Source organism: Aphidius gifuensis, linkage group LG6, assembly GCF_014905175.1.
Source record: "Aphidius gifuensis isolate YNYX2018 linkage group LG6, ASM1490517v1, whole genome shotgun sequence".
Taxonomy (NCBI): domain Eukaryota; kingdom Metazoa; phylum Arthropoda; class Insecta; order Hymenoptera; family Braconidae; genus Aphidius; species Aphidius gifuensis.
Genome location: NC_057793.1, coordinates 9,096,453 through 9,112,411, shown reverse-complemented (window position 1 = coordinate 9,112,411; position 15,959 = coordinate 9,096,453). Strand labels below are relative to the sequence as shown.

The following is a 15,959-nucleotide window of genomic DNA, read 5'->3' as shown; positions in this document are numbered from 1 at the left end:
GTAAATTACTATTGTATTCTTTGAATACATCCAAGGGCCAAGATATTTAACAAGCATAAAGAATGCGGTCCATTGTTTTTTATTTTTCTAGCATATATATACTTTAGTTTCAAAATTATGATTCATCGAAAAAATAAAAAAATCATCATCATCATTCGTTTCTATATTGTAATTAGTCAAAGATTTATTTTACGACTTGTGAAATAATTTGATCTATCTTTACACTGTCATTAAAATAGACTTTTATTTAAAATTATCAAAAAAAAATTAAATAGATTATCGAAGAATTATAATAGGCAAATAAATAATTTATTTGAATATAATATTATTAGTAAAAAATTTAAAAAACACACTGCAAAATATCGAATTTATTAGTCAATTATCAATACGAAAAATTTAATTTAAATAAATCATTCAAATTCGAGAATTTCGTACGTGTTTTTCCGAGTAAAATAAATATATTTGTAAAAAAAAAATATAGGAATCTGTGTGGTACAATGAGTGTAACATTAGCATGTCACTTACGAAATGTTGAGGCTCCAGAGTAGTGGGCCAGCGAGCTCCTGGCGCTTGGAACATCACATTTACTTTACCGGGAGTTCTCCGTGCAAATCTCCGTAGAGAATTGAGAAGAATGCAAAGACCTCCCATCCCAGGTAGACGTTTTTAACATTGCGTGCTTTTGTAAAGGATGCCGCTGTCTCTTTTTCATTTGTTCAAAAAAATAAAAAAATCTTTTAATATAAGCGAAACGTACAGAAAAAATTTTTTTTTAAAAAATCTTACTTTCGTCATCATCAAATGACAATTTGAATGAAATATAATCTTGAAAAAAAATTTAAAAATTGAAATGAAAAAAAAAAATATTTAATTTCTTATTTGTTTCGGTATAAATTAAATGCAATTTTATTCATTTTTTTAAATTAAAAATATTTATTTTGAAAAAAAAAAAAAAAACAATTAATTTTAACTGTTTTTTTTTAATTTATACTTTTTTTCCATTTTTCAATAAATCTTTAAATATAATAATAGGTGATTTTCAAATGAAAGAAGAATACCGCTAAACAGCTGTGACTTTCGTTTTTTTTTTTTTTTCATAATAATCAAAATGATCTAGAAAAATAAAAATAAATTTCGATACTTTTTGATATTAAAAATTTCCTTTAATTAACATAAAATTATTAATTTTATAATAAATAAATTAATGGTAACTTTTATAAAATAATAAAACGAAAATTAAATTTTTAAGTTAAAATTTATTGGCAATTGATTGAATATAGGTATACATAAAAGTGGAGGGAGAAGATCCATATGACAGACGTCAAATGTAATGTAAAATAAAAATGCTTTATAGTTTTTCGACTTTATATATAAATTTCCAACAATAATGGCCACTGACCATCGGCTATTTCTGAATATATATATTTTTCAGATACCGATGATTCAATTCGACAATAGAACATTCGATTTGACAATGCTACGTTCAAATACAGCGAACTTGAAGATAATGGAATGAGGGAGTATAGAAAAAAAAAAAGACCGAGGGGAGATGATGTTTGACCCTTGAAGTGTGGGTGAATGTTTTCTGAATGTACTCTTACAATCTAACAGAGTTGTATGAATTCAAAAAAATTTACGAAAAATATATAAACGTATATACAATTTAATTTATCCCAAGGCGAAATTGTCCTCCACAAATACAAAGTTAAATAAACAAAATTTAACATTTTTTAAATGCCAAAACGAGCCCTTTAAATTTTAAAATTTAATCCTAAAAAATATTTAATTAAAAAATTTTCGAATTTGAATTTAATTTCTATCATTCTTTATTGTTAATTTAATTTTTTTTTTTTTTAATTTAATGATAGTAGAAGAGTACTAAATAAGTATCTAATGAATTTTTTCATTAAAGAAAATATTTTTTTTTTTATTTTTAAAAATATAAATTGAGCAAGTAATAAAGTGAGTTGGTTATATCTACTATGTATCGAACGATTAGTTTTCTAAAAATATATATATCATTGAGCTAGAACGAAATTAAACCAAGATTGCAAGATTGCCGGCTGCAGTTTCCCTGATTCAACAATTCACCCTAAACTATTTCCCCTTTCAACTACCCCTATATTTTTACCAATTCTCTTATTTTACATTATTCTTTATTCCGAGTGAAAATGGCTGTTGTTGTATATTCATTTAAAATTATAACACATATGTTGTATTGTTAAAATTCATGAAAATTATCTGAGCTAAATTTCAAGAAATAAAAATAAAATTAATTTAACGTTATGCACTGTAAATTAATTACATATACATATTCAATTAAAATAATATTATATTTAAAAATTATAATTCATAAAAATTAACAAGTTTTTAATAGAGAGTCGTTTGATACAATTTCCTAAATTGATAAAAATCACAGAATATATTTATTTAAATTTATTTTAACAATGTTAATTTTAATTTATCATTTTATTATTAATATTATAATAATAATAACACTTGTTTAAAATACAAAATAATTTATTGCAGTTGTGTGTTTTACAGTCATTGTTCATTAAAAATTAAAAAAACTTTTTCTTTTGAATTAATTATGCGAAATTATTATATTGCATTAGATGTGAATTGTGGATTAAAAATTAATTAGCTCTTTTTTTATTTTTTAACATATATATTATTTTATTATGTTTATGAAAATTAAATAAATGCAATTTTTTTATACATATTTTATATTTTTTTTTTTGCAATTTTAAGTGTAGGAGGGTTTATGAGTGATGTGGATTAAAAAATTTATCAATTAGTGTAGTATATGGAGTTTTATGTGATGAAAAATACAATGGATTTTTTGGACTCACATGTGAGTTTGTGGTAAGAGGTTACTGTGAGGGGACACGAGCCAAAACGAGCCGACGGCGTGTGCTCGAAACACTCAACTAAAAGTCAAAATAGTCAACGAACTTTAAACGCTCGTGCCATACACAATACTTTTTATTTGTTGTATTTCTTAAATAAGGGTCTTATATAACATTTAAAATGGTCAAAAATATTATTTATTTATTTATTTATTTTGAAAAATAATTACAAAAAAATTTCATTCGATAAATTCTATGCAAAAAACCTAAAATCTTTGAAAGTAATTTTTTATTTTTATTTTAATTATTTTAATTTCTTCTGTTAATTTTTTTTAAAAAAATAACAATTATTTGTCTTACCAGATGGTGTAAAAACTTTACGTCATTTGATTAAAATATTTGACAAAAAAAAAAAAACACAAGCCAACCTATCCTCTCTGATAAAAATTCAATAAATAATTTACAAACAATTATCTTCAATTAAATTTATAAATAACAAAAAGTTATATTAATTAATGATTTAAAAAAATAAAAAAAATAATCAAATTGTTGGCGCATATGTCGATTAAATGAATTCAATTATACGACTTATGAATTTATTGTTTTTTATTTAAACAAACAGTGAATAAATTTAATCAACAGTATCAATGATTATCAATTAATTAATACCGCTAAGTATATCAGCGGGTTGGCAGCCAAATGCGAACACACATAGCCCTTGTTTATAACCCGCACCAGGGGGTGAAAAGAGGAACAAGAGGGCGATGTATATAATTATACTCATGATACAACTATTCTGTATATACATATAGATATAATTTTTTTAATAAATTTATATATTAAAACCCGCGTCTAATTTAACATTTAAAGAATAATAAAATTCAGTATATTTAATTCTGGGAATAAAGTAATGCCGACTGTCTGTTTACTTATATTAAACATGTATAATACGTGAATTAAGAACTTCAGTACTGTGGGAAGAAATAATTACAGCAATTGATTAATTAACTAAATTAGATAATCTGCGAATCGATCTACTGGGTGGCAAGTAATTAATCTATATATATGTAATTTATATATTTTTTTTTTATACCCATATAATATACTAAATATATTTTGTGTTTTTTTTTTTTCAACGTAATATTATATTACTAATTGAAGAAGTAAAATTTAAAAAAAAAAATTAATATTTTATTCATAATTTAACGTATTTAATTAAATACTAATTTTTTGATATTTTAATTAAAATTTAAATTAATCAATTTTAGAAATTTTTTTAAAATAAATTTTCTAATTGTATTTATTATTAATTTTTCAATTTTTTTTTTTTCATTATCTTAAAGTTTAAATAATATATAAAATATTTTATATATTTTTACAAAAATTTGTTGATCATTCTTTTAAACGCCCTTTGAAAATTTCACGCACGAATACTCCGTAAGTAACTACCTTCAAACAAGCCGACGAGAAAGTATTGTACACATCTTCTCATTTTATCCCTAAAAGAAAAAGCAAAAAATAAAAAAATCAACCAGGGTCAAGAAGAAAAAAAAAAAAAAAAAAAAAACGACAATTTTCATCACGGTTAAAATTGAAATAAAAAAAAAACTATGTACCTTTCATGGTTACTTTTCCAAAAAATTTGAAAATTATGTATTCTATTGAATTGAGCATTTTTTTTTTTTTTTTTCTATTTTGCATTTGGCAAAAGGCGTCAGTGCGGCTTTACCTTGTCTAGACGACAGGTATATGAATACATCTTAAAAAATTTTTTCATCCCAACAGGAACAAGATTGACTACACTCTTAAAAAAAAAATAAAAAAAAAAATATTTTCTAATAGTTTAAAAAAGAATTAGTATATGTATTTAGTGTATTTCTTCTTAAATGAAAATTTTACATCTTCATTATAATATCGTATATGAAAAAAAAAAAAAACCATAAAAATAATAAAATATATAGAAAAGTTTTGAACAATTCAAAAGTCTGGCGCACACAAATGCATCATATATGAGGCCATAGAAAATTTTTGAAAATGATGGGTGTGCGGGTGCTGGAAAATATACAGAGAGGGTGAATATAATGTATGTACCCCAGTGGCATCCCGAGAGAAGAGTATGGGGGTGGTGGTGATGTGTTGGTTGGTGGGGAATAACCAAGAGTCTAAAAGGGGGTCAAAAGGAGATCGTGCGGCAACACGAATGATCAGAACACGGGCACCGGGCATTAAAATATATATATGGACAAGGAGGGTGGTGAGGTTAGAGAGGAAAAATCAAGGGAGAAGACCCTACAGACTGAGAAGGAGGGGCGGTGCTGACCAACTCGAACGGACAGCGCTTTGAAACACCAGTACACAAGTTGCCCCCGACTGGCGAACTCGAATATAATTTTCAAAAATTTAATTCTAAAATTTTTTTTACATATATATATATTTATTTAAAACGTTATTATTATTATTTTATTTATTTATTATTATTTTTAAATAAGCTAAATAATTTTTTAAATAATATTATTATAAAAGTTTACTTTACCGACAAGACTGAATGGAATGATGGTACTATAGTTGCAATAGAGTGTTATTGTGATATATTATGTGTATATAACATTAATAAAAATATGAGTCATTTAATAGTGCGTGGTTTTTTATGATATAATTTAAAAATTTAATATTTTATTGTTTTAAAATAAGTACGTGTTATTATCAATGGTTGTGGGAATTTGTCAATTTAGGATAAAGAAAAATATGCATGCCGATGCAAAACAAATATTTAGAATACGTAAGTTTTTTAATTATTTAATGTTTATTAATTTTTTATTATTTAAATTTTATTGGTATAGTGTTAATTGATTATTGTGACGAGATAAATTGATTATTGTTTATGTTTATAAAATTTTAAAGATAGTTTTCTTTGATGTTATGTTTATTTTTTGATATTTTTTTTTGAGCTTTTTAAGAATAATACAATGTTGGGTTAAAAATTTTTTAATAATTTTGTTTTTATATTTGTTTTTTATTTTTTTTAAGTTGAGAATATCATTTTAAATTACATACATTAGTTTAAAATCTCCACAATATGACAAAGAGCTAGCGGCTATGACGATTATAATTAGTTTAAAAATGTAGGAGGAGACTTTGCTTACAAACTCTAAATGTAGTAATTAAAAAAAAAATATATATAAAATTTATTTTTAATTTTATTTTTTATTCTGCCAAATAGCTCCTATATTTTTAAACCAATTACAATCTTGTGGTTACTTTGAGTTAATTTAAGTTAAAAAAAAAAAAACATTTTGATAATTTGAATTCTGAAAATTTTATTAAAATTTGTCTTGTTATATTCTTTGAAACAATTCTCTTTTACTATCCTTTTTCTTCGAATACACCAGACGTCTACAATTAGGATTAAAATTTGCTGAAAACCTTGAAAAAAAAAAAATAAAATAATTTTTTATTTTTTATGCAAGTCATTTCCTGTTTAACATAATTTGCATTTTATTTCGTTTTCAAATGAAAAATATTATTTAAAATACTCAAAATTATATTTAATGAATTATTATTTAAATAAATAATTATTTATTTATTGTTTTATAAATTTTATAAGTTATAAATATTGTGTAATTTAAATAAGTTTTTTTTTTTTTTTTTAAATTTATTTGATTAACATGATATGTAATCTCTATTGTTGATAAAAAAAAAAAAAGGACGCCATTTGAACCACGAATAAAGGATTTTACAATGTATATATACACAAATCAAAAAAGCTTGGGGGAGAAGGTCAATTTCTTATAGAGTTTATTCAGTATGGTACATACACATCACATAGTTCAATGAACACTTGACAATTGCCCAAGGGCGTTGTAAACTGTAAAACCAACCCCCTTTTTACTGATTGGGTTTTATCAAGAGGGGTTATATTCACCATTTTAAAATCACAAATTTAAAATTGCAAATTATTATATTATTCATGTTATACTTGTATTTCAAAATGAAGAAATTTAACATCGATGCTAAAAAACAAAAAAATTACATTAATTATTTGAAAATTGATTTTAAAATATTAAAAAATTATTAAATATTTAAAGTAAAATTTAAACAATTATATTTTTTATTTAAATTGTTTTACATCTGTGGGTTTTATTATGAAAAAAAAAAATTAAAACGCTTGATTAATTATTTCTATATTTATCAAGTTGACACTTTGAAATTTAAATAGTTAAAATACTGTAATAATAGAATATAAAAAAAAAAAAGACTAAAAAATTAATTTACAGTTTATATAGATGATCATAGGGGTATACATGTTTACTTCAATGAAATAATCATTTATGTTTTTTTTTTTTTTCTTCACTAAGATATTAATTCGTTCAATGAATAACAAAATATATCGAAAGACGATAAACACTTTTTTTTTATTGATCACAAAAATACCAATTTAATATTTTAATATTAGATTGAATACCCTTTTTTTTATAATTAATTTACATTATTATTTTCCTTTTTTTTCTAAATGACGTCATATTATTTCATGTGTAAATATATTTTCGTGTGAAGTAACATTGATAAAATATTTAATGAATTATTTTATTCAACTTGCTATGAGGTTTTGTAATATTTCACAACTATAATTTATTTATTTTTCATTTGCAATAAAATAAATAATATATAAATAAATTAATGAATTAGTTGAGAAATCAATCAACATTTATATGCACTTGGTAAAATATTTATGAAAAAAATAGAATCTGGGTTGATTTTATCATGAAAAATTGGTTTTCATAAAAAAAAATCTTTTTTTTTTTTTGACCATAATATTATTATTATTGAATTTTGTAATATTAATTGTGAAATTTATTAATTATTATTTTATATTTTATATACAATAAATTATTATTTTTTTTTTAAGTAATTACTTGAAACAAATGTTTTGAATATTCCAATTGAACATACGACTTTTTCATTTTTTAAAAAAAGCTCAAGTCAGTGAAGACACGTCTTTTTACTATTAAAAATTTGAATACTTATAATTTTTCAATATTAATTATGTTTCTTTTGTTTATTTAGTAATTTCTAGAATTAATCTTTGTATCAATTCAAACAGAATCAAAATCTTTTTTCATCTTCTCCTTATTTTTTTTCTGTCCCCCTAAAAAAATTTGGTAATCGAAACAGCTGTGTGTTTTTTTTATCGACAGATTTTTCTTTTTATTTTGGCACTTGAGCTTCTGTAAAGCTCTGATGCAAAGATATAGTTAATAACGATCATTAGATCATCATTTACAAGATCTATGTCCAGTCAATGTCAGTAGCATAGTTTCATGCACGATAACGATTAACGATATCTATTTACCCCGTCATATACAAAAACACAAAAAATTTTTTTTTGTTTATTTTTTTTTTTACTGTATGAGCATTGTATTATTCTGGTGGTCTTCCATTAACATCCACAAGGCATCGTGCTTATCTTGGGAGGGCATTTTTATCAGATTTTTATCGGTAAGATCTAGCCGCGTTCATGTGGGGCCCCATCAGGTCTGGTCACGATCAGGTACTGTACAGAATCGCGCCTTAATTAAGCGTTATGAGTTGGAGCACATCGTTAACCAGATACCCTTTTTTTATTATTTATTTATTTTTTATCTTCATGTATATTAGACTATGTATTATACTAGCACTTGAAAGTACACAGGTATCCATAATATTTTTTCATCACTACAATATTATACTTGATATTGAAACAATCGGTTATGATGCGCTTCTTATAACTATATACAGTGAAAGTGCAATGAACTAAGAAATAAATTAACTTTATCTTTTCTTATAATTTAAAAAAAAAAAAAAATGTTTTTCTTTTATATATTTATTTTTACCTTGAGTAAATTAATTTTTAACGTTTTATTTAATTTTTTTTTTTTCAAACTTTTTAAATCACATTATTATATTTTTAATTTTTTTTATAAATATTTTAATTTTCTATAATTATTGTATATACATTTGAAAAAAAAAAATTTATAAAATTTATAAATTGATTATTAATTACATGTGGATTTTTAAATAATTTTTTTTTTGATTTTTAAATATACAGCCTGATTTTTGTGATAAAAAAATGAAAATTAATATACAAAAATAAATAAATTTATATATTGATGGGCATTTTTTATTCTAATAATAAAAATATTTTTGTTGAATTTTAATATTTAAAATTGACTTTGAATAAGGTAGAAAAAAATGATGATATTTGAAAAATTATCCAACTATTGGATAAAGTGCAATTTAATGTTGAATCATGAATTTATTGTTCATTTTTTCACCTGTGAATCGACGTGACAGTATTTTTATTTTATTTTTTTCCCAATAAATATGCAGTTTTATTTTTTAAAGCTTAAAGTCACGTAATGCACTGAGATCTGAAAGTATATAGTAGCTACTGAATCACTGCAAATTTTCCATATTTTTTATCATTCACAATACATCAGTAAACTTCAACTAAATTGATGCTGATTTATATTTTTTATTCGATATTCATTTTTTATATATAAAAAAAAATGTATAAAAAAATATTATCGAATATTTTATTCAATTATTATTTGTGATATAAAAAAAGATAACAGCTATCTTTGATTGTATTTTTCACTTTCGCAAGACAAAACATTTGACCATATTCAACCCTCGAATAATGCCAAAACCACTCACAGTTGATATAATATATCGTTTGAATTAGTCGAGCCCCCTTATTGTTTTCCTTAATTTTATACCCCTCAGTTGTCTTTCTGTGCTCACTCCTCCGTGCTTTCTACTATTTTTATTATTTCTTTTATATATCTTGTGTTGCCCTTAGTTTTCTCAAACACAAAATAACTTAATTACAAATAAAATTGGCAACAGAGCCAACTCACCAAGTCTTATATATTATATAAAACTTTTTTTATTTTATTGTATAAATATTTTTTTCAGTTACTTGTGAAATTATTTATTTAAAAAAATTCATTAAAATTTATTAAGTAAATAATTTTTAACAGTAAATATAATTTTTTTCTTAATTAAAAGTCATCTATTTATTGTTGATTTTATTTTTTCAAATTTTTTTTTTAATAATATACAATAATAACAAATTAAAAGAAAAATTATTAATTTATTTTTAATTATTAATTAAAAATAATATATTTAATGGAAAAAAAAATTGATAGGTCAATATTATCAACCGTTTTATATTAATAAATTCTTTTCTCAATATTTCCGGGTTTTTTTTTTTTCTTTCGTCATAATAAATATGAAGCCTGTATTGAATATCATATGGTTTAGTTTAAAAATTTATAAGAACAAGACTAGGCCAATAAAGAATACGAAATATGGAAAAAAAAAAAATAAGAATAAAGAATTGCAAGTAATTTGATTCGGGCACCCTTTTTTTCCCGGAAGTATACAATAGCATTCCATTGTTCAAGCACTCTTGAAATAACCTATTATAATGATATTAAAATCGATCAATCGATGTACGTCTAGTTTTGTAATATTGAATAACATAATTTTTATTTTTTTTTTTCTTGATATTATATTTTTATTAATCATTGCATATCAAACTATTGCATGCATCTGGATTTTTATTTTGAAATGAATGTGTATCTGACAATCAACTTTTTATGGAAAAATAAAAAGCTCGAGGGGTTGATCATAATAGAAATCACGGTGTCAAATATTTTTGAATCAAGCATAAATCACGTGAAATTACAAGTAAATTTGATTTAAATTAAATCAATTAAATCACAAATTGCGCTTCAATTATGTATGTAGATATTTTTAGTTATGAATTGTCAAACACTTATGTCAGTGTGTCAATTTATCTCGAGGTAAAAAAGCATTTTAAAAAAAAGTTTTCATATAATTCGCATAAATAAATATATAAATAAATATAAAAAATACATTGATTGTTGAAAATATATTTGGAAATGTCCCTAAAAGTGTTGTCAATAATAATATAATTATATATTAAACCACTAATATTTTAAATCAGATTTAAATCATTTAAATCATCGTCAATTTTATTTAAAATTAAATCATTATGTCACCAAAATTCATTATGAATAATCCCTCGAAAAAGCTCAATTAAAAGACTCCCAAACAAACTCAATAAATAATCAATAAACATAAATATTAAAATTTTTTTTTTACATGTAAAAGCAAGAGAATAAAATTAATTATTGATTATTAAACGAATTTAGCTCCAAGTTGCGAGCTGTCCAGTCCAACTTATTTGGGGTTGAAAAAAATATATATTATACTGATTATATTGACATTTCTTATCATATTACATACAACCCTCTATTTATAATCAATGATAATTGAATTATTTTTTTTTTTTTATTAGAAAAATAATATTAAACTGAGCCCCTATAAAATTGATAATTAATTAAATTTTAAATATATTTTTTTTGTAATATATAATTTAACGAAAAAAAAAATATATAAATAAATGAAATAAATGCGTATAAAAATATATTTTGATTATCCTGATCGATATAAGAATATTTCGAAATGATGGTTTTCGCATAGTGGAAGATCTGGTGGTACATTGGACGCGGCAGTTACCATGGTTACCAAAGAGATTGAGTAGGAAAGAGAAATGAGAATTGAGGGTGGGTCAGACTAGCCAAGGTGAAGGGGGATGATTTCTTCATAACGGCTGCCATCGTTGTGTGTTCCAAAGTTCGTGATTAGTTAATACATTGTACAGAAAATAATGTACATATATATAAAATACATTGCAGGGGAAAAAATTCAGAGTATATACATATAATGTTAAATTTCATAGATGCTCAACACATTTCTCCCACTATCTGTGTTACCCACTATTATTATTATTTTTTTTTTTTAACTAATCACAAACTTTTGAATTCAACCATCATCCTCTAAGCTCCCTTTTTATATGTTTTTGTACTATCAACCACCCCCCCACAACCAGCCAAGGGTCGGTGTTTTTTTTTTCTTTTTTTCGATTGTATCAACCTTGTCAATTTCTTTCATCTTTCGATAGATTTTTGTTAAATTACTTTGGACATTTTAATATTGCTATGATCATAAAATTTTTAAACATTTTTAAATGTTCAATTAATTCTTAACTAAAAATGTTTAATTGATTTTTATACATTTAATAATATAAATGTTAAATTTCGAATTAAAAAAAAAAGTTTAATTTTGCAGGTACTGACTCTTGTCGCAATTGAATAAATTATTTATAATATTTCAATAAAAAAATTGATGCAATTTATTCATCGTTATGAATGTCTGTGTATTTTTAAAATTTTAATGTTAATTTTAATATTTATTGTTTATCATACAAATCAATAATGCAATTAGAATAAATTTTTGATTTAAAAAAAAAAAAAATGGATTTCTTGAAGTTAACAAAGTTATTCGAATATGAAAATTGAGTGCATATATAATTTGATATTAATATTCATGCATTATAGGGGTTCTCTCATCGACTTTGTTGAACGTGGTTTTCATATTTTCAGTATCCAAGTAACGTATATGGCGTATTTGGCGTTTAAAAATTGATGACTGGCCATTTTTGCCTTACAAACCAGACTTGAATAAGCGTTTTGTATTCATAGCAAAAAAGCAAGTCAAAAAATAATATAAAAAAAGTAAAATAGTGTGGTTTCTGCACCCTCATTTGCTCAATAAACTCAATACGATTACAATATGTACATTACGCTGAGTTTTTGGCAAATAACTTATCAATTTTTTTCATTTATTTTCTCTCATTTAAATTGTTTCATGATTTATTAGTATATTTTTATTTATATTTTTAATTTACAATTATTTATAATTATTATTTGTTTACGGAGAGAAATTTCCAACAAAAATTGTTAAACAGCACAACAATTTTTAGTGGACCTACAATTTTTATTATATGTATTATAATTTTTGTTAATCAGAAAACAAATTTTATTAGTTAGTTAAATAATTTTTATTGAACAGCACAACAATTATTACAGTCTAGCAATATTTGTTGATCTTCTAACAATCATTGTAGCGCAGTGGAATAAATTCAAATTTTCCCTCTCTTTCATACAAAACCGAGCGTAATTCGGAAGATTCGGGAACTTTCGGTATGAGTGCCGAATCGCCAACAGCTGTCCGGTTAAATGTTAATAATTAATTTGCATTTCAGCAGTGTTCAGCGGTGTAAATTGTTTATAATAAAACCTAATTATTTCAATAACAACTAATTATAAAAAAAGTTAATAATTTAATAAAAAAAAATTAGGATAATGTTTAAAAAAAGAATCACGAAAAAAAAAAGAATATTGTCTTGTAATTATCAAATCTAATTATTTGTCTAACTAACATAACCTCCATGACTTCTTGACACTTTTTTGTGGTGAATGTGATCAACATATAATCACAAAAACTACATAGTTATATTCTATTACTCTCCCGGCTATAATTACTATGATTATTAATTATTAATAATAATTATTATTGTTATAAAACTGTCATTATTATTATTAATTTATTTGAAATAATAATCAAATAATTTTTTTTTATTGTTGAGGATTAATAAATTTTATTTTTAATTACAAAAATTAAATAAAAATTTTGTTGTGCCAGCATGGTAAAATTTGTTGTGCTGTGTTTAACAAAATTTATTTGCTGGTAAAACAGTTTTTGTTAAATTCTCATTTGTCCACCCTTTTGTTGTGCTAGTACAACAATTTTTATTGGAAACTTCTCTCCGTGTTGATATAAAAATATTTATAAATATATAATTTTTTATTTTTTTTTGCTTTCAGCGAGCAATGCTCTCGGACGAATTGACAAGGAGCCCGAATCTCCAGATTCCATTCAAGGTGAGTTATATTATTTAAAAAAAAAAAAAAAATATATATATTTATAGAAAATTTCATTGATGATAATTATGGAGTTATTGAAACTAACGAATATTCAATTACTGTATTATTAAAAAAAAAATACTCGAAAAATATAAATTACAAAAATAAAAACTATAAATTTTTTTTTTTTTCAACTCAATTGATGGGCGGTATAACAAAAAAATAAAACCGCAAATTCACCCTCAACAAAATTGTCTGTATTTCGATTTTTATCCTTTTCGGGGTATAATAAAAATTATTCATCGAAAAAATATTTCCAAAAATATGAGAATTTTTAACAAATATAAAATACAATTTTTTTAAAAATTTTTTTAAATACTAATATGCAGTTATTTGATGAAAATAAAATAAGTATATGCGATTATAGTTAAACAAATTTCAGTGGTGACTAAAAAAATAGCTTGTTCTTTTTTATAATTTAACTTTTTTAAATCTCTGTCATCGTCGAAGGCTAATTTTTTCCACGTAAAAAACCACACTATAAAGTCAATTACACTCTCAAAGCATCAACCCATGTTTGTCATTTTGTTCTCCTGAGAATACAGCCTGTCCTTTTTATAGTTACTCTCGTCTGATGCTTGTGACTTTTTTATTTTTTTATATTTTCTTGTTTGTTTGTTTTATTTTTTATTATGCTTTTTAGTTGATTTATAATATACCAACTGTACGGTGGACAAAATCTTGAGATAGAAATAGGGATGAAAAATTCATGTAAAAATGGAAAAAAAAATTAAATTTTTAGTGTTCAAGTTATTTTTGTAATTTTTTCAAGTGTAGATTTATACAATATAGTCATATCACTTATTAATAATGAATTTATCAATTAAATTATCATTAGTTTTTTTTTTTTTTAAATGAAAATTGCTCATTGGCTTATGTCGGTTCATTCCGAAGATCACTTGGTGATCTTTCGTTTTACCCATTTCGATCCCTCTTTGATCAGAGAAATTAATCCGTCCAACCCCTTTAAATCGAAATGGCCACATACCCACATACCCACATTGAACACTCCTAAATATTTTTCAATAATAAATTAACTAAATTTTCTTAAAATTCAATTATTTTTTTATTTATTTTATTTTTTCATAATACACGATTTTTTTTTCAAGTTCCATTGTTATTTTCATCATCATAAACGAAATAAAGAAAAGCTGAAATTATATTTTTATGTCTTTTAAACTAACGGATTTTTATAAATATACAAGTATCATTTGAAAATTTTTTTTTTTTTATTTATATTATTACTAAATTTTATATATTTTATTAGTGTTAATTTCAATTTTTTTAATTTAATATTTAAACAGTTAGAAAAAAATTGAATGCCCAAAATATTAAATTAATATTTTTATAATTATATACTTGCTTTTAAAATATCAAAAAAAAAAAATTGCTAAACTATTTTTCGATAATTGAAATCATCCCAGAATTTTAAAACTACTTGTATGTATTTTAAATTTTGTAATAATTTAATTTTTAAATTTTGTAAATTATCAAAGAGTATATACAATTTAAAAAAAAAAAATATAACTCAATTGTTTCATGGCCAAAAAATAAATAAATAAAATAAGAAAAAAATTAATTTTTATATATACTTGAAACACGCAAAGATATGGAAAATAAGACTTCAATTTGACGATGTAATATTTTTTTATATTCTCAAATAAAAAAAAAAAAAACGAACCAACATTGTCTTAATTTATATATATTTTTTTTTCAACAAAAATTACTTTCTGAAACCACAATGTTGTTATTCTTTTGTTCAACAATAAGATTATTCTACGAACTGTAAAAATTCATTCAAAAAATGAAATCAATATATATATATATATTACTGACAATGGCTTATAATGAAAAATAATATAAAAAAAAAATATCCTCGTAATGAAAGAAAAAGCTAAAGAAGCAAGATGAAGTTCACCACCAACCTGTGTTTTACTTTATAGCACTTAGCCTGTTGTTTGTCTTATTGCTATTAGCCTTCGTCAATTAGTAATTTTTATTTTAATGTGAATTCTGGGAATGTTGAGCCCCTTAGGCAAACAGTTGAAATATACAACTAGCAGCCTCTTTTTTGACGTGAAAGTGAGGGATGAAGAAGGTTCAAAAAATGTAGGTATAAAAAATCATACACAAAATGAGTTTGTTATGTTATATATTTATATATAGAGTGATTTTAGTAGAGGAAGGGGTAGGTTATTAGCAGCCATATTTTCAG

The 15,959-nt window shown here is 23.2% G+C and overlaps 1 protein-coding gene across 5 annotated transcripts in view; it reads left to right on the top strand.

Annotated features, from left to right (window-relative positions):
* Positions 1-15,959, top strand: part of LOC122859370 (POU domain, class 2, transcription factor 3-like) — an 80,663-nt gene that overhangs the window by 49,150 nt on the left and 15,554 nt on the right. For all 5 annotated transcript variants that reach the window (XM_044162920.1, XM_044162921.1, XM_044162919.1 and 2 more), the window contains one exon: positions 13,646-13,702. In XM_044162920.1, the coding sequence (XP_044018855.1) occupies positions 13,646-13,702 (57 nt within the window). The remainder of the gene's footprint in view (positions 1-13,645; positions 13,703-15,959) is intronic.